Source organism: Anguilla rostrata, chromosome 12 (assembly GCF_018555375.3).
Source record: "Anguilla rostrata isolate EN2019 chromosome 12, ASM1855537v3, whole genome shotgun sequence".
Classification (NCBI taxonomy): domain Eukaryota; kingdom Metazoa; phylum Chordata; class Actinopteri; order Anguilliformes; family Anguillidae; genus Anguilla; species Anguilla rostrata.
Window position 1 is genome coordinate 26,312,496 of NC_057944.1, and position 23,519 is coordinate 26,336,014.

The following is a 23,519-nucleotide window of genomic DNA, read 5'->3' on the forward strand; positions in this document are numbered from 1 at the left end:
GTTACAGGATTATAAGCTGGGCTGTCTGAACTAAAGACCGATTGATTGGCTGATTGAAAGGCATCCACTGATTCATCTAGTCATTCAGCATGCAGCAGGCATTTCTCATTTAAATTCAGGGGTAAATTTATTGATGGGCTAATTGTCTGTAAGAAGCTGTTCGAAAGCTGAGCAGCTCTGTTGGTTGTCTGTCGCACACATTTTAGACAATATTTCAAGGACCTGATGCTGTATGACAGGTGTCCCGTCGACATTCCATTCAGCTGATTTAATCACCATGGCAACATGCTGGTAAAAACATATTGGTCTCAACTGCTTACCCGCACCAACAGACAAGTAGTTAAATTAAGTCACTGATTGGCTAAAGAGTCCAGGAACCTCGTTTAAAGACCCAAACAATTATGGGCAGTCTGCATTTTCATCCTTGTGAGCACACATGCAAGGCACGATGGCACAGCCATCCTCTCTGCAGAAATAGACAGCCCAGCCTTTCCGCAGCTGATGAGCCTGGCTGCAGACGAAGAAGACTGAAGAAGTCCAATGTGTTCCTCAGGCTCACCAGCTGCATTACATATAGAGTTGGACCCAAAGAGCTCTTGCTCACTGTCTTCTGATTGGTCAAATGCGAAGCCTCATCCTGGCGCAGAAATTGTTTTGGAGTTGTTCAATACTGCACTATGTTTGGATGGAAGGGAGAATAAGAAGGCAAAATCCTAGGGGAGTTTTGTCATACAAAAGACAGTCTAGAGGTGTACTACCCAAGCATTTTCTTTTGTATGAAACATACCATAAATAATAAAATAATACAGTTCAGCCTTTGATGTAAACATTTCTTGAAGTTAAGTATATTCAAGAGTTAAATGGAAAACTGAAGAAGAATTAAAGCCAGTGATAAAACTTTATGTTCAGTGATGTGGAAAAGGTATACTCTCTTTCGATTATATAGTTTTACATATTTGAACACAACTAAACCTCATCTAGTCCTCGCCTCAGAAAACACATGCACTCTTTGCATTCAGGATGTATTAGCCAGAATGGCTTTCGTTATACAGCATGAATAATGACCACCCTGTTAAACAAGTGAATGAGTCCCAGTTTGTGTTGCAGCAGCATGGGGACCAGGAATAGCAACGCAGAAGAGATTTATCAGAACCTTCCACTCCCTCTCCCCAGTGGCCGGGAGGAAGCCGTTATTGCTGAGGGTAATTTTCCCTTAAAGGATTCTCAGCGGCTAGGCCTGGGTCTTTATTGCACCGCTCTCCTGCCGCGAATTAATTCAGCACTCACGCAATCGGCCGTTTAATGAGGTTAGGCAAGATTATAATTTACTTAGGTATTGACGTCTGTTTCCAGCTCGATGTAAAGTTTGCTATTTTCCTCATTTCATTATTTTATTCAAGCTAATACTGACTTGATTCCAATCCAGTGATTTATAAGACGTTGTTTCTGTGCTTCTGAACCTCAGAGCTGTGTAATCTAGAAAAATTATGTACTCAGCACTGTGAGGTATTGGGAGTATAACTGAATGAGCTTACCGGCTGCAGCTCTGAGAGGACACATACGGAGGAACAGTGACTTCATACATTCACGGCCAACTACTGTGTGGCCTACTCTTGTATTTCTAAAATCTTAGATTCATTTTTAAAATGAGGTTCTCTCATAGACAGAATTTTACCACAGGAAAGGAAAGCAATGGCCTACAGAAAAATTAATAATTATACTGTATATATGAAGTATACATAATTTATGTTGGCAATGACTGTACCAAAATACTGTAATTTATATCAATGATGTGATACTTAAAGAAACGATGCATTTAAAATGATATCAGATTAATTGATGCAATGGTTAATTAAAGTAGATTACCAGTTTGTGATTTTTATAACTGGTAGAATTAGGCCTAGGGGAGACCAGGGTTTGTTGGTACACTTTTCACACTTAGCTGTATTTCTCTGCCATAATTTATGTTAGAATATCATAACCAGTAGCAAATGAAAGGTTAAGGTCTCAGCTATTAATACATATATTTCAATGTCCACAAAAAATTAGGTGACTAATGATTAGTCATGTTGTGTACTTGTGCCAACCAGCACGAACACAGGGTTGGTTGGCTCAATGTAAAAATGCTATAGTTACAAAGAATGAAGCAACCAATAGAAGCTATTTTCAACATTTCATTCCAATAAGAACCAAAAAACATGACTATTTCATGGAATAAATATAAATATCAAACATAAAATATAAAATGTATAATAAATATAATATTAAACAGCTGAAACCAAACAACATTTGTAATCAGTTCATCATTTTAAATGCCATGTACCTACTATTCTCTCCTTTTATCTTTCTATTTTTCTCCTCTCTCTGTTCCTGTTTGTATGTGTTTGTACATATTTGTGTGTGTGTTTAAGCCTGTGTTCTTGTGGGTCAGCCCTATGGATCGCATGTGTCCGCGCGCGCGTGTGTTTTTGTGGCTGTGTGTGCAGCTGATTACACACAGCCCCCAGTACACACAGACGTGTATTTGTATAGAATTAAGTTCAATCAGGTTTTAATATATGTGTAGTGCATGTATTATCACATTATTGGCTACATGCCTATTCCAGGGTTGGTTGACACAACCTCAAATTGTGCCAACCAACCCTGGTTTCAACGCTATTTTATATTTCTATTTATCCCATTGAATATTCGAGTTTTCTGATTCTTATTTGAATTAAATGTCAAAAATTGTTTCTATTGGTTGCTTCATTCTTAGTAAATATAGCATTTTAACATTGTGCTAACCAACCCTAAAATCAGTGTCTCCCACCCCCGTTCACATTGGGACCCACCTCTGTGATAGTATGATGTTCCCCAGCCTACATCCCTCATCACAGACATTCAAATCACATATAAAAATGTAGCTGATTCCTTTCTCTACTAACTGAACGCAATACATTTCCAATATTTATGTTTAACACAGTTCTATGTTATTTGATATAGTGTGAATAATTTATTTTTGATACAAAACTGAAAAGTTTGTTTCACAAAAAAGTAAGCCATTTTACACGTCTTAATACGATACATGACTGCAGTTCAAGAAAACAAGCATTTTGATTTTACTTTTTTCTGTGACCTACTGAGGACCAGAAAATAGCTGTGTGCCAACCAACTCCTGTGACAACCAGCCCGTCTCCCCTACAGAACACGGCGCAGGTACATGTATTTTCGCAGTAGAATTGGAGTAATTTGGCTTGGCATATTTGAATGCCACGTAGTAGTGAATGTTTGCATTGTCAATTTTTCTCAAATTAAGCAAACCATGTACCTCAGTCAGAACAGAAGCGAGGTATTAATCAGAGAATTCAGCAGGTTTCCCCACTTCTATCTGGTTGTTGTCTTGTTGTTGCTCATTTCAGTTCAAATTCACTTTTTGGGCAAAACATGCTTTACAAGTAGACAAGACTCGGTCGTTGATTATTCGACTAATTATTTTGTGCGGTTTTATTTCAGATAGAATATAAACTAAAAGGCACAGCTGAATTTCAGTACAGTGCGCCACTTGAGGCAGTCGAACAGTAGTCGCTGAGAATATGGTATATTTGTGAATGCAGTGCAATTCGTACAGCGGGGGCGTGAGGTTTCTTCACAGGTACACATACTGTACATAAATTGTAATTTCGGATCAATGAAAAGAAAGAGAGCCTAGTTGCTGCTGAGCGCTGCAGCGGCGCAGTGCATACGCCGAGCTGCGCAGATACGTGCTGATCCACTCACTCTCTCTCTCTCTCTGAGCAGTCTCGAGCAGGCTCCAAGGTGCGGGCGCGAAGACGAAAGAGGAGGTGCTCCAAGCGTAGACAGGCTACACTGACAACACGCCAAGAAGCAAGGCACACCTCAGCTGGTAATTTCGGGCAAGACGGGATGGAAAAAGAGACGAAAGGGAAAGGTAAATAAGAAACATGTTTATAGAAGGACATACCTTCAAATATTACGATTTGTTTCTTAGTATTGAACCAACGTTAACAGGTTGCGGATTCTGCGTCTCCCCTCACTTCGTCCAGCTTTGAGCAATCTGTTGGAATGCCAGTCAACTGAGTAGCATACCTGTCAGTGTAATAAGATGTCCTGCATATTATTTTAGATGCCGTTGGGTGATTTTTAAACTCGCTTCCTTGAACAATTCATAATTGCATATTTCAGTAGAGTAAATTATACGAGAAAGGTGTGTACAACCTGCGCTCACACCGGCGAAGAGCCGCCCATTTTGACAACCACCGTGGGTCCATTCTCGTGTATACTGGTCCAAACTTGATTGAGTGCAAATGAGAATATTTCACCTTATCTGTCTGCAGTTTTATCGTTTAACGTTTTAAAATAATAACGTAGTCAATTCATGCCCCATCTGTGTCATAAAGTAGTCTGCGTTTGCCCACAAATGACGAGAAGCTGATTTGATTATTTTTTTAACTGAACGCTTGAAAGCACTTCAGTTGACTTGCACACGCCCAATAATAGGCAATGGTGTGCTCGTGCTACAGTAAATGTCACGGTAAGCACATGTAAATAATGTTTTTCATGTAGGCTTGTACCCTATGTTATGGGGTTAAAGCGCTTGGCATGCAGTCTAATTTTCTGTTTCTTTTTGACATTATTTATTTATTTATTTGTTTATTTATCTTCTTAGCAATTTGCCTCATGTTATTTTCTGTTAGGTTGTTAGAGTCCGTAAAACCACCAGAGTATGGATGCAAAAGATGGACATTTAATTGAACATTCATGGATTTCATATTTCTTTCATATGAAAGCTTTAATGCAGGGCTTGTTTATATTCTATTTTACGTTTCTATTTTTGAATAATCAGAACCACATTTTTAGAACCCACAAAAATTGTGAGCTCCATGAAGTTTGGTAATCAAACAGTTCACATCATTAAAGTTAGAATCTATTTGGATTTTAGCTTTGGAAGCTTTAGCTTTTCAAAATTCTTTTTGAGTGTTTCATTTATTATTTTCTAATTCTTGCCAGTTTGGCAATGATTAATGAATAATTGATCTGCTCAGACAGCCATTAACATTCCTAGTTTATTTTTGTTACATGAAAGGTATTTTTTGTGTTTATCAGATTCTACACTCTGTGTAAAGTTTACAGACATTCTCATATTCAGTCTGTGGTAGACTGAAAAAAGTATGAGGTTCTGTGATGTGCTTCTAATCATCAATTTTCATATATTGTCACATTGACATTCATATTCAAATTTATGATGATGGATCCCAAAATGGTGCACTGTTAAAGGATGGGGAAAATGAATTGCTGAATCCCAACTCTACTGACTCCCTGCTGAGTTTAAATCCCATCATTCTTCCACTGCTTCTTCTCAGATATCCCATAGAGGGATGTTGCAATTTGGAAAAATTAGCCCGCAAAGCATCATTGGAACATGCTTCTTGAACTGGTTAACAGTTTTGCAAGAAGACTGAAAGTGATGCAGGGCACTTTTGTTCATCCCACAATAGGGATATCCTAGAAAACCCCTTTAAGTAATCAATCCAGCAATTGGTATAGTAAGTATTGAAATGATAGTGTTTCCGTATTTGCTATGGTGAAAATATTGCACAGAGCCTGTTTGCTGGAAGATGGCTTAGTTTTTAGCATAGATATTTATCTTTGTTGTTGAAGTGGACTTGTTTTGCTGCCACATTAAACTCAAGGTTTCCCATTCACAGGTTTCAAAGCTGTAAGTGTGACACACTAAGATTTAGATTGTGTGGCAAGGATACATTCATTTGCAGCAAGGCTGGTTTAGTCAGTTTAGTCAGTCTGTATTTCCTATTATGCACAAACATGCTGGAGTTGGTGAGAAGGTTGGAGAGATATTTACACAAAACAGTGCACATTCAGCACATGCAATATCATGATTGAACCCATGATCATCCATATATGGCAGGAATGTTACATTACATTCTAGTACCTAAATGAAAATAGCTTCTAATGGGATGATGAGTAGCTTAATACAGGAAAGGGGAGAAAAGGAAAATAGTTACAGTATGACCTTTAACAGTTATGGTCTGAAAGTTGAAAACAGGTTTTAGACAAATACATTTCCAGCCATTATGGAATGCAAGCCTGTTAAAGCAACAAGGTCAGTTTTTGGCACCCTGATAATGTTGGAAACCAAATAGTTTTCTTGTGGTTTCCTTAAAGAAACATGCCAGTCTGGACAGGATCTGTTCAATGTAATCTTTTTCATGTTCTTGACTTTTTAGATGCTTGTCAGTTGAGATCTGCCCTGAGTAGAAATGCAGCATCTGAACATTTATCTCTGCAGCCTTTAAATCAGTTCTTATATAACAGATCCTACTAGATAAAGCTATTTCTGGGGACCTTTATGAAAATAGTTATTTTCAACAAGAGGAGATTAGATCTCTTTATTGCTTCTTTTGGAAGAGGTCGTGATTTTATCCTTTTCACCAGTGCCGCTTGTACCTTCAGGCGGAAATGGAATTGCAAATTTAACATCAGAAAAAAAACTGTGCCCCCCATTAGCTTCCATGTGCATCACCCAGGCATCACTCTTCCTGCCAGAGGTCAATTAGCCCAACCACAACTTACTGCTGTGTAGACCCCTGTGGTTTATTAGCCAAACCTCCACCTCCTGCTCTGTAGAACTCTGCAGTCTCTTAGCCTAGCCTCCACTTACTGCTCTGTAGAACTCTGCAGTCTCTTAGCCTAGCCTCCACCTCCTGCTCTGTAGAACCCTATAGTCTCTTAGCCTAGCCTCCACCTCCTGCTCTGTAGAACCCTATAGTCTCTTAGCCTAGCCTCCACCTCCTGCTCTGTAGAACCCTATAGTCTGCTAGCCGAGCCTTCACCTCCTGCTCTGTAGAACTCTGTATGAACATGTTCACTAGCAGGCCCCATTGAATATGCATATTCACTCATTGGTCCCCTTGTATGAGCATGTTCACTTACAGTCCCCCACATTCAGTCACAGTATCCGGCCTCTGTGATCATCAAAAAGAGCACTGAGTCACTGAAGAACCAATGTGTTTTCGTAACGATCTCTCTCCTGATTTTGGTTTGAGAAAATGATAACCAGGTGTTCGTGGGCAACCTGTTGCAGTATGAGAAGATAGAGGATGTGGATGGAGTTGTCCCAATATCTGCAGCAGTTATAAGCTGTATTTCAAGCTAGCTATTGCCTGACAAGTTTAATCCAGAGATTCACAAGCTGAAGGAAACCACAAGGTTTCTTAACTAAATCTCAGGTTATTTTGAGCCACATTAATGCCAAGGCCACTTCTAGAAGCCATGTAGGAGAAAGGTGATGAATGTTAGGCAAAGTTTACGCAAGTATCAGCACAATGCTTCCTTTGTTGCCAAGGACCAAGAAGTACAAGAATTAAGAAGTGGATGAATTCTTGATTTATTTGCTAAATGTGGGTGTGATTTGAGAAACACAGCGCTTGAAGATGCTGCACGTGTGAAAAATCTGTTTTGCTGGCATTTTGCAGGAGAGTGAAACGTGTTTCAGTGAAATCCACACACTGTGAGTTGCACCCTGACTTTCAGTGGCTGAATTTGAAATGCATTTCAGTGTTTCTGTCCTCCCATCGGCAAGGGTCTGATTAAACTCTTTATGAAGCCTTCAGCTGAGCATTTATTAACAATCAATCATATGTAAGCATATGTATCTTTTTTTTTTTAGAATATGGCACGCCAACTGGTAGTTTGGGCTTTTTTAATGAAGAGGGAAGTAATGCTGAATCATGAATGCCAGCTGACAGTGAAATATTTCTCATGTTATCTCTGATCATGGGCAGTAAAAATCATAAATGATGACCTAATTGTTTACTGATGTAAATATTTGACATGGTTTCCACTGTAACAGTTATGTTCCCATTCTTTATTCCCATTCCCATGTTTTTCCGCACGACTTGCTTTTCTTTCTCCATGTGGAATGCTTTTAGTAATTCTAGGCATGTCCCATCGCAGTAAGGCCCTCTGTTAACTTATGATGATGTACGCTGTCACGTGTGTCCTCACACATGTGCAGACAGTCGCCAGTTCTTCTCACTTTTGCTCACACAAAAAAATTTGAATTAACAGGGGAGACCTGTCAGCCAGCCTATGGAATTGCCGCTCAAACAATTTTTCAGTTAAAGTGGACAACAATGTTGTTACATGCAATGCTGACAAAATTGATTTTATGGCGATTTAGAGTTTTATGATCAAATGAATAATATGAAGTCAAGTTAAAATGGCATACATATTTAAATAAATATATAAATATCACCACATTTGGCTAGTCCATTGCTAATGAACTGTAAATATTGTACATCTCAGTAATTCAAATGGAATCCAATCTGCACGTATGTTCTCACTTTTATGTAATGGACTCGGCCATCCTTATGTATGCCAGCCTCAAAAGCTTTCAGTGTTTCCAGTTACTGTCATCACCCACATTTACCGCTCTTTACAGTCTTCTGCCTGGTTCCCCTCTTTGTCACCTTCATGTTGCTTACAACAGAATTTACTGAGCTTTTACTTTTTTATACAGATACTGTATGTAGCAACGGAGTAAGGGTATAGTTTATTGCTTAATGCTGCCAACAGCTAATGTGCATGCTATTAAATGCAAAGCTTTTTAAATAGGCTTCTCAATGATATCCATGAAAGTAATTCTAGAGACCCAATTTCACAAAGGTCTGCAGATGTTTAATTTTCTTGATTAAGAAATGTAACAACTTTGAGCATTATTTTGTCACACGTTGTTCTCTTTGGTCAAGTCATATAAACTGTTTTAACTGCATAAACTGAATTAAACCATTAATGTAATCAGCTTGTTAGACATATTTAAGTGTTTGGGTCCGTTTTTTTCACAAGCTACATTTTAATTTGGGGATTTGGACGATTGAGTTGCGGAAATTAAATCCTCTTAAATATACATGCTGCCAACTATTTCACAATTAGTCACCCATGCCTTGCAGCAATGACTAATGGATTTTTATAAAGGAAATGGAAAATCCAGGCAAATTCACATTTTCCATCTGTGGGTATGGGTTGGAAAAGCTTCCTGTTCTGTGTGCAGGGCGTGTCCTCCATGTGACCTCATACCCATTGGCTCTCAGTGACCTTACAGGCTTGCTGTGCCTTTTCAATTTCTTACTTTTAGTTTCACTGCAGGTATTGTGTAGCATGGGACCTGAGGTTATCTAGCTTGCCTTTATCTTACCTGTATGCTGTAATAATTCAATGGTGCTACATTTTGACATTGCACCCATGTGTATCTGAAAAGATATGCATTGTCACTCAATAAGAGTAAGAGTACCTTAGACCATTAGACCACAAATATTAGTATTATTTTCCCTCTAGTTTAAAATATGACCTTAGTCAATATACTGTGTATATCAATATCTGTTCAATACATATATTATTTTAGTATCTTTATAGTATCATATAGTATCTTAGTTGAAAACTCCTAGGCCTAGGGCTAAATAAGTTCATATTTTTGAATGTGTCAGGTTTTTCTTGTAAACACCACCAGATCTTTTTAGGTGGAACATGTCTAATCAATAAAGCTGAACTTATTAGAATAATGAGAACATTTGTAAATACACAGAACTGAATAGCAAACAACTTATTTACATAAGACACATAATTATAATACAGATGAAACTATACTTGGCGAGAACGGATAATTAATAAATACAAAGCATTCTGTTTAAAATGCTGGTAGTGATCTGTTAACTCCATCCTTGGTCCTCCTATCTTCTCTGTGATTAGGGGCTTGAGCAGGGATAAGTGCAAGACCAAAAGCCCCACCTAGCCTCATCCATTAGACCCAGTTCCTCAGTATTGAATTTGAGTTTTTCCAAAATGTCTGATCATGGAATCTGACTGTGGGAAGTAACTTCACTAGCTCAGATAATCTCTGGTGTCATCAGGAAGGGAGACTAGCAGCTCCAGTTTAGTTAAACGTCTAAGGATCACCCATATAGCAGTATTGGACATCCTATGCATTCCACCTCACTTGAGTGCAGCGATGCTGAAAGAGGGAGAGAGAAAAAAGATCAATTACCTCATAAATGTTTAAGATACAAACAAACTGCAGGATTTTACCATGGTTACAGTGGATGCAATACCAGTGTTATAAAAACAGACTGACTGGTTATGAAACAGAACAGTTAACTGATTCTAACTAGCTTTAATTAGAAGAATGTAATGTAAGTGTAAATGTGTCAGTGTAACAGCCTTTTTCAGTGCATGTTTTAAGCATGTCAAATGTTCTGCAGACTGGGAATGTCTTAGTAGTCTGTTATGGACCCTTATATAATTTAGCATGCATGATAATAATTTATGTATATTTATGGGTTTTCATAATATTACTGATTTATTTAAGACCTTTCCAGTTGCTGATGTTCCAATGTACAAAGATAAAAACTGCATGAATCAGTTGGTCAGCATTGCGGAGCAGCTAAGCTCATACTTACCTTGAAGAAGGCGTAACAGCAGTGTTACTTCATACATTCTTAAACATGTGGTATGAACCCAAGGCCATTTCACCAGAGATACTGAGAGATAAAAGGTCTATGAGACTACACAGAAAACACAAAAAACTGCACGGACTGAATTGAATTTGAATTCGAATTTTTTTGCCCCTTCTTTGCTTGTGTTATTACATGACGCATATAGCAATGTTATTCTCTGACCCCAATTCAATTCATCAAAGATGCCATGCCATCCTGCCTTCATTTATCTCTAATAGCCTGACACTCATCTGAGACCGGTGATCTTAGAAAATGAAACATGGTGATTGGGGATTGCAGCTGTGTGCTTGGACTGTAAACTGGCATCGCACGGGAAAGGCAGCAGCTGCTCTCTCCTAGGAAAATGAAATGGTCATGTAGTGTTTGTAAGGGATATAATCATGTCTACTTGGCAGTGGATTGCATTATTGGTGTCAGTTTCTACCAGTCATGAGCCAGCACATGGGGTCAGTGTGCCTGGCCCCTCTTAAGCAGAAGGAGGAGTGCATAAATGTGCAGGAAAGCAGTAGCATTCTCCCCTAGAATGCATTGGAATGAAGACAGAGCAGCTTTATAGGACATTTGCACTAAAGACAGTGTACCTGTTCACATGGACATAAGTGTTTTTTTTCTTCACTTTTTCAACTTAGAAGTATCTGTAAATTACGAATACAAACCTCAATTGCATATTTACCCCCGTTGGTGCCATCGTCTACACAATGCTAGCTAGCAGGCTGACTGAAAAAAGCTACTTTTCTTTTGTCACATACTGACACATTAATAAAAATGTACTGCTTTGTTCTGAGCAGAGGAATTTGTGATTCCATGTTAAATTCAGCTGTGCTGGAATGAGTGAATTAAACGGATGGGAAAATGTATTTTTTATTAGTTGACAGCCCTAATAATTAAATAACTAAATATTATTTATAATTTTCATAGATGAGGCACACAATTATACTAATACTGTATATATTATGATATACCTATATAAAATGACATGAAATACCTAATCTATAGTTTTCTTCTAAAAGTGCAAATGTATTCATTTGTTAGACTTCTAGTGTAAATCATTCATGATTTACATGTGTGCCTGACTGGCATTCACCAGCTGTGTTTGCAGTACCTTTTGAATGGGCTCATTGAGTCACATATTTTTGTTTTGGAGAAATTAAAATGGCATTGCCAAGCCACCTGCTCCATTGGGGGAGCAGTCTTTTCGCTCATTTTTACTATTCTGTCCCAGTCCACAGTGACTTCCATAACACAGCATACATTTATACAACTGGATACCTGCTTAAGAAATTCTAATACTGTGCTCAGAGATGCAATGGCAGTATTCTACATGGCAACCAAGTCTGAAACATTGGCAACTGCAGTAGAACCTCTGAACCCTGGGAAGGGGGTGCTGTAGAAATGTTTACAACTTTGGAAGTTCAGTTGGGTAAATTTACTAGGCCTGTACCCCCAAAAAGTGATCAATTGCACAGCTAATTTCTGGCAGTCAAAAATCTAGATTTCTGGTGTTTATTTTCAGACCTGTACTCCAGCTTGTGTTCAGGGTTTGAATTTGATGCTTATTTGGTGTATTATTTTGGGAGGCAGACGGCGTTATTGACTCCAGACCAATGGCCAGTTGAGAGAATGACAGGCAGTGGATAACACTGTCGCCTCACAGCACAAGGTCCTTGGTTCAGATCCCACCCAGGACTTTTCTGTTGTGTTGTGGCATGTTCTCCCTATGTCCACGTTTCCTCTCACTGCCAAAAGACAGGTTAAGCTAATTGGAGGCTCAGAATTAGGTATGTGTGAGGAAGGTAATATTTGAACTTCCACAAAAGTTCAGTTTCAAGTCTTGGAGAGTTAAATGATCAACTCCCAGAAAATATTTAGTATTAGTCTGGGCTTGAGTCTATTTTATGGTCACCCACGTATACTCAAATTTATTCTCAGGGAGTTTATTCCCAAGACCAAAATTTGCTGTGAAAGGTAAGAAAAAAGAACTCCCCAGAAATGACAAGAAAAAGACTCTGTAAGAGAAAGCTCTGCATCCCAGTGTAATTTTAGATATAATTTTCAGATAGCCAGCACCTTGAGGAAAGCAGTCTTGGAGGAGAATGAATGATAAGTTACATTACATTACAAGCATTAAGCTGATGCTCTTATCCAGAGCAACTTACACATCATTTTACATAGCATTTACATTGTATCCAATTATACAGCTGGATATATACTGAAAGAATGCAGGTTAAGTACCTTGCTCAAGGGTACAATGGCAGTGTCCTACCAGGGAATCGAACCTGTGAAGTTTAGGTCACAAGGTACACAAGGTTGCAAGACCAATGAAAATTGAATATAAAAAATTTGAAGATTAATAAATAAATAAGCATGACTGAAATTTAGAGAGAACTTATTGACAGTTTTACTCTCTATTATGGTGTCTGGGCATTTATTTCTTTTATCTTGCTCAATATTTTTGTCTTGGTTTTTAAGATGGGAAAGTTTTGACTTATTGTGCGAATATACCAAAAGTGTGATAAAAAAATGTCTTCATGAAAGCTGTTGCTTCAGACGGGTTGGTTCATTAAACGATGAGTATGTAAATAAACACTGCTTCAAAAAAACATATTTAAATATTACCGCTTTTAAAAGGTTTGCTTGAGCATGTGCTGATGTAAACCTTTTCGATTCCATAACAAAGTGTGACTACATAATTCTGCTAATTCATGTAACCACTTATCACCTTCATTATTTCTAGTATTACATAAGCAGGGAGCTGATAACTTAGGGTTTTAATAATTATTTCCCCCCAGACATCTCTAACACAGATATGAGAGTGGAAAATACTTTTCCCTTCAAGTTTTCCATGTCTGATCCCTCTCATATCTCCTTCAAATGAAAATTACTGCAGCCATGCCAAGGCTCTCATGCATAATAAAAATTTCTTACCCTAGGCAGTAATTTTACCACAGTTGCAGCCTGTCTTGATAAACGAGGCAATTCACATGCACCTATCTGCATACACTCCTTGCAGCGCTTCATGGTCTCATATCCAAACATCCAAAAACATCAGGATTAAGGCCAACCGAGCCATTACATCAGACATTTTGGCATCAGAGATTACACATTTGTATAGTAAACTAAGTTTCCACTGAACATCACAGATAGAGGTGTTCTGGGAAAGGTAAATGACCAAAACCTATGGGCTCCCACATTTACAAAATAGATTGTATTTTTTTAAATATAAATTTGGCACCCTACATGGGGTGTCCACTTATCTCTAACTACAGACGTGTTCATGTGCAAACCCTGCTGCCGATTCAAGAGAGCGTAGACATCTATGCTTCTCTTCAGAAACACGCGTTGTCACCAAATGTTTCTTTTAATTTCACAGACTACAGTCACGCTTGTACCGAGTGGAGTCGGAGGAGGACCTTTCATACAAGCCTTTGACATGTAATCCTTGGGTGCCCGATTGACCAGCGGGGGTCACTAGAGAGCCATGAAATTGAACCCTTAACCCCCTATACCCTCCTATACCCTGGCCGCCACAATCGCCAATTGTGCATCACCCTACAGAGCTACTGGCCACATTAGGCACTGGCAAGGTCCAGATTTAATGTGAGACCAACGGGATATGGGCTCCTACATTAAGCAATACTGCTTACTGATACTGCATGAGATAAAGGGAAACTAGAATGGAAAACACTCACCCACTGCCTCCACATTACATGTGATTCATTATGGTTTCATCAATTTTCCACATTAATTCCGGTAATTATTTATTGCTAAATTCATTTTAGAAAATAAAATAAAGCTTTAACTTTCTGAGGGGATACATTCCAGAAACTAGTGAAAATCCACAAATAATGAGAATGCTATTTTATGTCCTGTAGGTACGGAAGATAAATAATCATGTGGAAAATTTTTTTACTGGGATGTCTACAGTCAATAGGCTTAACACTTCCTTTGCATTCAACACAAGGACCAATCAAAATCCACAACAGTTCATCCGCCAGTGATTTCTGTGAAATATGTCTTAATGCTGTCCTTACTGCAGCAATTCAATTCAATTCAGTTTTATTTGTATAGTGCTTTGTACAAAGGGCATTGTTACTGGGCAGCTTTACAGGCTTGAACCAGGCTTGAACCCCCCCCCTCCCCCAAGAGCATGCCTAGGGCGACAGTGGCAAAAAAACTCCCTTACTGATAATAGGAAGAAACCTTGAGCAGAACCAGACTCAGCGGGGGGAGCCCATCTGCCTCTGCAGCTGCCCAAAGCAGGGAAAAGAGGATCAAAAAATAATTGGGCAGCTCAGAGCCAAGCAGGAGAGGTAGCGGTACTTGTGTGCAATAAAGAAAAACCCTGGCAGAATGCATCTATGGCAGCATAGCTAGAGTACGAAGGTAAAGGGCCAACAGAGTCATGAGGGCTGCTCTAGGACCATTGGCATCAGACCAATAATAATTATAATAATAATAATAATAACAATAATAATAACTTAACATATTACTTGAGTAGAGCACTGATCATACATGCTGCACAATAATAAAAGTATTGATAAAGAAATAAACAAAATAAAGCCAGTAAATATTGAATAGAACAATGGGTTAAATAGTTGCACGAGATGGAAAACAAGCTTTAAAAATGGGATTTTATACAGGATTTATACAGGCCTTATTATTATCCTGTATAATTGGAGCCATGGTCAGGAATGACCTTCGCACATAAGTATACATGTTCACACAGGCAGGAGTAAATCAATACTGGTCCGATGCTTAAGCCACCGGGTTTTAATGGGTTGCCATTGGTGTTGCTGCACTTCTATTGCTCAATTATCACATTGTTATCACTGAAGTTCCTGAGCCGTGGCTGTCATGGCTACCGTATGCTGTCAATGCTGAGGAAAAGCAGTCTGCATAAGGTTTTACCTGCAGTTGAATGCATTCATTATCTTAGACTCCTCTGTCCTTTGAAATTCAGTCACATATGAGCACATAAAATGCACTCCCATTTATTACGCACCTATCACTCATTTAAACCTTCCTTTCTAATTTCCAACTTGGATAATGTACCAGTATGGTTACTTTAGATCCTTAAATGTTGTCGAAAAGAAACTTATTGATTTACAGTATCAAAAATACATGGTATAAACTGCCCATATATTGAATAGGTTGCCAGTTTTGTAAATATATGTGAATTAAGAACAGTGTATTAAAATTAACATCACAATCTTGTTTGTGTATCATCCTTGTTAGACGCATTAAATTCCTGATAGTTTTTTAAATGCATGCAAATCTTAAACAGATTTATACAACTTAATTATCCCTGAATCCAATTATATATAAATACACTGAACATTGAAAGAAAGCTATTTCAAAATAATTTCAAAAGAAAATATCTATTCTTATGTAATGCAACAGACTATGCTCAGCACAAACAAACAAACGTACCTGTGTTTTGTTAATGTTTCTCTACAGTTTCAAATAAGACTATAAGGGGCAATGCATTTACAGAGAAATGTGTGAAGAATGAATGAATGAATGAATGAATTAATTCATGCACAAGTGTTTTGTAACAGCTTAGGATTTGTATAGGTTGGTGAAGAGCGTCACACTGGGCATGTCCAATAGACCCTCACATATGCAAAACACACATTTCCATGGGTCCTGATTAGCTGCTGTGTGACATGATATGGAACAGTGTACTGCTTTCAGAAAGCACTTCTGAGTCAAATAAGGCTGATGGAATAAGCACACTGCTGATATTATGTACTCAAAGCAAAACATGGACCCCATGCAGAAAATGCTTCTGTATATTGCCAGTATATTCTTATGCACTGTACATTGATGATGAGGGGACAGTTATTTCCTAAATGCATATAATGCCTGTTATTCTAGTATGATATTGTCTGGCTTCTCCTTATCCCGCATGCACTGCGTTGTGTGTGGATGAGAATTAACTCTTGTGCTTCATTTTTTGTGACTTACGGTACATCTACCTGATTTGGTTTGTTAGATTATGATGTCACAATGAACATATTCAATTCATTTTCATGAATTTGGATTTGAAATATCTGTCCAATCTGTAAATATTAAGTTCTGGACCGTTACAAGGGTCTGTATGTTTCCTGAATGGTGTTTAAAGTTTGGCTGCTCCTCTTGTCCCCAGCTTCGCTCCGCAAGCTCAGCGCCTCCCAGTGGCGCATGCAGAACTTGGCTCTGGAGTCTGTCGACAGCTCCGATGAGGAGTTTTTTGATGCCAGAGGTGAGCAACTTACTTCCCTTTCAGATGTGCTGAAAGTCTATTTTGCATTCGTTTTCCCTTTTTCCCTGTCGGAAAGTCACAAAAATGGTCTTTAGATGACATTCGGAAATAAAAATGATTGCTTTCTGCTGAGCTGAATTGGGTCTAAATTAATCCCTAATAAGTAATCCCAAAAATAAGGTGTTATCATAATCTTTCTTCAGTACAGAGAAACTCAACTAACACTTGACACTATAAATGAACACATAGCAAACCATATTTAGCCCTTTGTAAAGTGGGAGTAGCCTTTGTTGATTGATGAGATAATTTGTTTTATTTATTTTTACTAATACATTGGTATGCATTAACAAAGGCATTCGTTTGTGTTAGTTCATGCAAATGTTCAGCTTTTTGAGTGGTTGGGGGTGGGGGGGGGGGGGGTCATTATTAATTCTGTTCCATCATAAATTCAGTTTAATTGACTTAATAATTCCCTCCCTCTCAAACTCAGCTGATGTGCGGTGTGCATTCTTGCACTAAATTAATAATACTGCTACACACCACAGTGATTTTTAATCAACAGGATAAGCCAGAGGTTATACTGTACACTGAACTGCACAGCGACCAGTGTAATTAAAATACACTCAATTGTAATTAAATGTGATTTATGAGTAGTTTGGTATACATTTATTTGTATATATTTTATTCATTATTCATTGCATTACATTTATTTGGAAGACGCTTTTATCCAAAGCGACATACAACAAGATATGACATACTGAAGGTCAGTGGAACAACCACAAAACACAGGTCAGATAAGATACAATACTCATTATGTAACAGTTATCCATGGCCATGAGCGCGTTAAGTCCAGTTGACGCAGTAAGCATAGGCTACTGTAGGTCAGAAAGTTATGGTGAGTCAAACTAGGAGGCATGATGATGGCTACGACATCATGATAACGATACAAGTGCAATGCTATTAGTGGATGGAGATACTAGTGTAACATATGATAAAAGGATGCATGTGATAAGAGCAATCTTAGATTGGGAGTGCCCTGCAGTAAAATATATTTATTGGTATATATTTAGTGACTTTTTAAACAACTCATCATCACTGGTTTTTCTTTTTTGATTCCCAAGATTTGAATGCCCAGTAGTAATTGCCATTTAATTGTTCTGTTTCTGTAACTTCCTCAAACTATTTTGGGGGCTGCTGACCAGCAAGAATGTCCTCCAAAATATGCACCCATTACCTGCCTTCTTCATCGCTGTAATGCACCTGCTGCTGAGTTGCACAGGTGTTGCACCTGATCCTGCACCTGTTGCAAGCAGATCGCATGCAGGTGTCACAGGTGTCCCAGCCATGTAGTAGAAAATGAACAGTTTATTCATATAATCATTACCAGTCTCCTTATTTGTGTTCTTACCAATTAGTTAAGTGAACTGTGGTGGATGCAAATATTCCTGGTGAACCATCATGAGAAAGAAGGTAGGGTAGGTTTTAGAATCGTGAATGAGCTCAACAACTCAACTAAATTAACTATATGACTCTCACTTGTAAAGATATAATCTCATCAGGGGCCATGCTGTGAGGCTCATAGAAGGTACTGTAAGATACTTGCACAATGACTTTCATTCATAGTCTTAATGGCTCTTGTGAGACAAGACCGCAGCTCAGAAGCACTACCACATTTAAGTAGATGGCTCTCATGGGATAGCTAAACTGGCTGGGTTATATTATCTTGTGCAGCATTGTTAATTGTTTAAATTATGAAATATCACTTGATTAATCCATAGCCCGTTGCATACAGTATGTTTAGTAGGCTTGATCTTGTCCAAAATAAGATGCTGTATATTATGCGTCACATATTATACTGCTTTAAAATTGTTTAAATTGTTGTTGCTGTTTGTTGATGCCACAAATCAACACAAATCACAAATAAAGGATCCTCTGCGGTTTCCTTTGCGTCATTGACCTAACTGAAGGAAAATTGGATGAAACCGCCACTCAGATTGATCTATTTAAAAATGGCAACACTTTCTGTCTAAATGCTTTCTTATACACGGTGATGTGGCACGAGCAAATGGTAATGAAATGGGTAAATTGTTCATCTGCAAATTATTCTTCAAAGCGAACAGTGAACAAGATGGTGAACCATTTTTAATTAAGGGGCTTAATAAAGTACACTGTTGCAGTTACTCAGGCAGGTCAATGCTGATTTGATAAAAAGGGGTTGACTTTGTGATGTGTTAATGATGAACCAAATAACACTTGAAATATGACTGATTCCATTTTAGTCTATGCTAACATTTATATGGACATTCCCACTCATGTTTGATGAAACATCAGATTATTATTATTATTATTATTATTATTATTATTAGCATTAGCATTAGCATTTATTAATCAGCTAGTTGAGCAGCTGAGTAGTTTTACAAAAATAAATCCTTTGAAGTACAGTAGTGGTACCGACAGCCTCATCTGAATGAAAACTCAATGACAATAAGACAAGTGAGTCTGTCTGCAGTAGTCTAAGACTGATAAGCTCAATAAAGGGAGTTGTGCTCTATGCTGCCTGTTACTGTTATACAGAGAGAAGAGAAGTCAGTATTACTACTGTACTGATGAGAATACATAACAGAATGATGCAGAACAGAGTTTCACAAAACCTTTTCCTTTAAGGTTTATTGAGTCTAATTCTGCAGTGATCAAGTCTTTGAGGAAACTGGTTTAGTCAATGTTTTAATATCAGTCACGAGACATATCTCAGGGTGAGACGGTGTGACAAGGCCATGATTTAAAATGCAATACATTTAAAAAAGGAAATATTTAACTTCTATGTCTTAATCTGTGGTCTGATCTCTGATCAGATCTCTTCTTCTGTTTGGTTCATTCTTCCTACCCTGCCCATTTCTGTGCAGTGGATGAAAGAAGGTCTACTTCCCTCTATCTTCCCCCTTCCTCTGAATCCACCTCTGAGTGGAGCTTCAGTGTGATTATGTTTTCCTGTTTCTTAAGTTCTTTTTTATAAAGGGTCATTTGGCAAGCACAGGGGCTCTGTTCCTGAATTAGCCAACAGATAATGACTCAGTACTTGGCTGTTGCTTGACTCTGTATGTAATTGGTTATTGGTTGAAGTGTACTTGCACATCAAGGTTAAAAACAGCCCAGTTAAGCTTCAAATGACATGTTTATATTGCACCAAGCAGAAGTGCAGACATCACGAGTGTGGGGAAAAATAGAACTGCACAGACAGTGGACACTAGCTGTCCCTGTTTACGCATGTACTGCACCTGGTCTTGTCACACTGGAAAAAGCCTCTCTTTAACAATACAGCTTCCTGTGGCTAATTCCCTGTGAGCACAAGAACAGCTTTTGGAGACATAAGCACTGTAATATTTGCTTTCATTTTGTCATGCTCAGGTACACACTTACAACACTAAAAATGTCAACAACTTCCATATCCTCATCTTCTGCAATAGTTTTCTATTAGGTACAGAGGATCATACATTCAGGAATAATTACATTCATTCACATTGCAAAAGTATCTGTATCTCTCAATAACCATAAATACAGACGTAGGACCTGCCTGGTAACCCAGGTTGATTGAACACTTCACGCGTGCTACACACACATGCACACCCACTCATATTCACACAATTTATTGCATAGTTTGTTTACAGAATTTTTGCTTATATGTTTTTTTTCCCTTTTTTCATTCATCTTGTATGCCTCTTTGAAGGCATTTGCTTTTAAAAAATTTTATGATGCTGTGTTTTTTGGTTCCATTTGTTGTTATTATCATTTGTTTCAATTGATTAATTAGTACTAGGGGAGAGTACTGTATGCCCCTTTGAGCTTTTTTTCCTTTTTTTGAGCTTTGAGTAGATTAAGTATTCCAAAAGAATATTTTGTGCATCTTAATGTATTTGTCTATCTTCTAGGAATCACCCCACTCTTATCTTTGCCCTTTGTGATAATTATTTTACACTGTATCTACCCTTTCTCTCCTCTTCTGGATGTCTCTCCACAGAGGTACTGGAGGGGAAGAGTGCTTTTCTCCTGGGGATGAGTCAGTGGAGTTCCAATGACCTGGTGGAGCAGATTCAGTCTCTGGGCCACATGGACCAGTCACAAGGTGCTGCGCCCAAACCCTACGCTGCACAGTGGCAACAACTTCACACTTCCCCTTGCACTCACTATAACACACATGGAGCAGTGAAATGTATAGCAAGAAAGAGAAGAGAGAGAGATACATATCACTGCTTCATGTGTGTTATAGTGAGTGCAAGTAGCTGTATATATGTAGCTCATCTTCCAGGTTTGGCTGCACAATAGAAATAAGCTTAGATTCAATTTGGAATGTATGGTCATTGTGTCAACGTGTGTTTGTCATTGCCAGCATGCTGCTGAAAACCGGTTTCTTTTTGGGAGGCTTATTGCTCCTGTACTAAAATATCTAAAGATACTTGTTATTCAAACCTGACCAAACCTGGCAATTATATGTAGGTAGAGATGAATTGCAGTCTGTTAGGTGTTAGGGTATGGCACTGCCTAACAGACTGCAAACAGTCCCTGCTGTCCTAGAATCCTAACACCTAAATATCCTATAAATACATACACACAGTGTAAGAGATTCTGCAGTCTTACACTGCAGAATCTCTTACACTGTGTGTATGTATGTGTGTGCATGCATGTGTGTGCGTTAGTGTGTGTGTGTGTGTGGGTGCATGTGCGTGCGTGCGTGCGTGCGTGTGTGTGTGTGTGTGTGTGTGTGTGCACGTATACAGCACATGTGAATGTTTGTTTTAACAAGTAAACCTGAAGGGGCGGGGTTGTCTGTAGTTACTTTTTTCTCTTGTGTGTTCAACCAATGTGCCACTTCCATTTCAGAATAGGTTCTTCTCTGAAGGTCATATTGTATCATTTTTTGCAATGTGCATATGCAAATTATAGCTGTGTTTTTGCTTCATTGGTTACGGAAGCACATCAAAAGACCCTTTGGAGAGTTTGTTTGTGTTCCAAGCCATGCACTGCAGGTTTAACCGAGGTTAATTGGAACAGCAAGTAATCCACCAAGGTCCCGTGCTTCTTAATTACATGATTGTAATTAAATGATGCTTGATTATAGATGTCTCAGATTTTGAAAGGCATCTGAAGAGCTTCAAATTCAACACTTTTAGTTTTAAACTGTTTAAACTGATTTAGTTTTATACTGTAAGAGGTCACCGTTTACTTTACTGGAGTTATAATATGATTCGCTTTACATGAATCACTCCTCCATCTGCATTCAGTATTAATTGTGACTGAATACAGTAGTTTTGTAGCTGATTGTGGAGGACTGGCTTCCTCTAACAGACTGGCTTTGAATGAATGGAGATCCACAGCTACTCTTCTTTTGCAGAGATGGAACAGTCTGCAATTTATTGTAAATTGGAAATTTTAGGAAATTATTTTTATAAATAATTTTTTCATGTAAACATGTTGAAATATCTGAAAGCAGCAATAATTTGTATATTTGCACATATATTGTAACATCTTATTTGTGACGTACAATATATTTTATTTAAACATATTTTCTGTAAGCATTTACTCTATAGGTGTATTTACCGTATATGGTATAGGCTGAAGTAAGGCCTGTTCAATAATGCACGTGTAATTGTGATTTTCATAAGCAGAAATTCCAGTGTGAGGTGGCACCAGACCAGCTTGGATTGTGCCTCTGAGCCACACATCTGGATACACTGCATATTTTTGCACACCTGATCTGCACATTGATGCTGCTATTTGTGTGCCATGAAAGGTTACTGTAGGTTATTGTGAGAAACAGCAGTAGTGGGAATAGAAAGTGCAGAGACTTTAAGAAGCTCCCACAGGAAAATACAGCAGCAACTGAGGGAGCTGTGAAATCAGATATCTGCTCAGACTGGCTTCTTATCTGTGCGTGCACGCGTGTGTGTGCGCGTGTGTGTATGTGTGCGTGTGTGTTTGAAACAGCCTCATTTCCTGGCACCAGCCTCATTTCCTGGGCCCTCCTGTCTCTCAGCATGTTGCACTGGAGCAGCGAGCAGTGGCGTTCGATTCCTCGTTCAGTTTCCCAGTGCACCACCTTGCTGGACTGGAGGCTGGGGGCTTGGGGGCTGCTAATGAAGGCAGGAAAAACAGAAAATGCCAGTGGAATATGAGCAGTACAATATAGGAAATGTAGCATGACAGAGTAGTGTGTTTGAGAGGGAAAGAGCATGTTCAATGTGGAAAGGGCGTGTTCGAACGCGCATAGCTTTGGCTTAGGCAGCCAGTGGCCAGCTAGTTTTTTATAATGCCAGCCAAAATTTTTATTTTACTCGTTCAAAATCTCATGTGTGACTGTAAATAAGATATTATTTAAATTAATAAAATGCTCTGATATTGACATGGAATCTGCCCAAGCATTGTGACACGGTTCACAACGCAGGCGGGAATATTCTGCAGTGTGCGCATAGACTGAGTGGCACTGTGGAACATGTACATACCCACGTGATTCATATAAAGTCTGTATCTTGTAATAATACTGACTATAATGTGACTGTAATGACTATAATGACTATAATACTGTACTTGTGTGTATGAAATTATACAGTACTGTACGTGATGTGGTGTGATTATTTACATCATTATCCTTAAAAATGGGTCATCCACAGTGATTTTGCATTGACTTTGGGATTTAAATGCCATATTGAAGCACCAATCGAATTATGATATATTTAAGTGGCCGTGTTTTTGAC

At 38.4% G+C, this 23,519-nt stretch overlaps 1 protein-coding gene across 1 annotated transcript in view; it reads left to right on the top strand.

Moving 5' to 3' along the window:
- Positions 1-3,763: 3,763 nt before the first annotated feature.
- pitpnm3 (PITPNM family member 3) overlaps positions 3,764-23,519 on the top strand; it is a 49,345-nt gene continuing 29,589 nt past the window's right edge. The window contains exons 1-3 of the mRNA XM_064302610.1: positions 3,764-3,928; positions 16,678-16,773; positions 20,789-20,893. Coding sequence (XP_064158680.1) covers positions 3,904-3,928; positions 16,678-16,773; positions 20,789-20,893 — 226 coding nt within the window. The 5' untranslated portion in view covers positions 3,764-3,903. The remainder of the gene's footprint in view (positions 3,929-16,677; positions 16,774-20,788; positions 20,894-23,519) is intronic.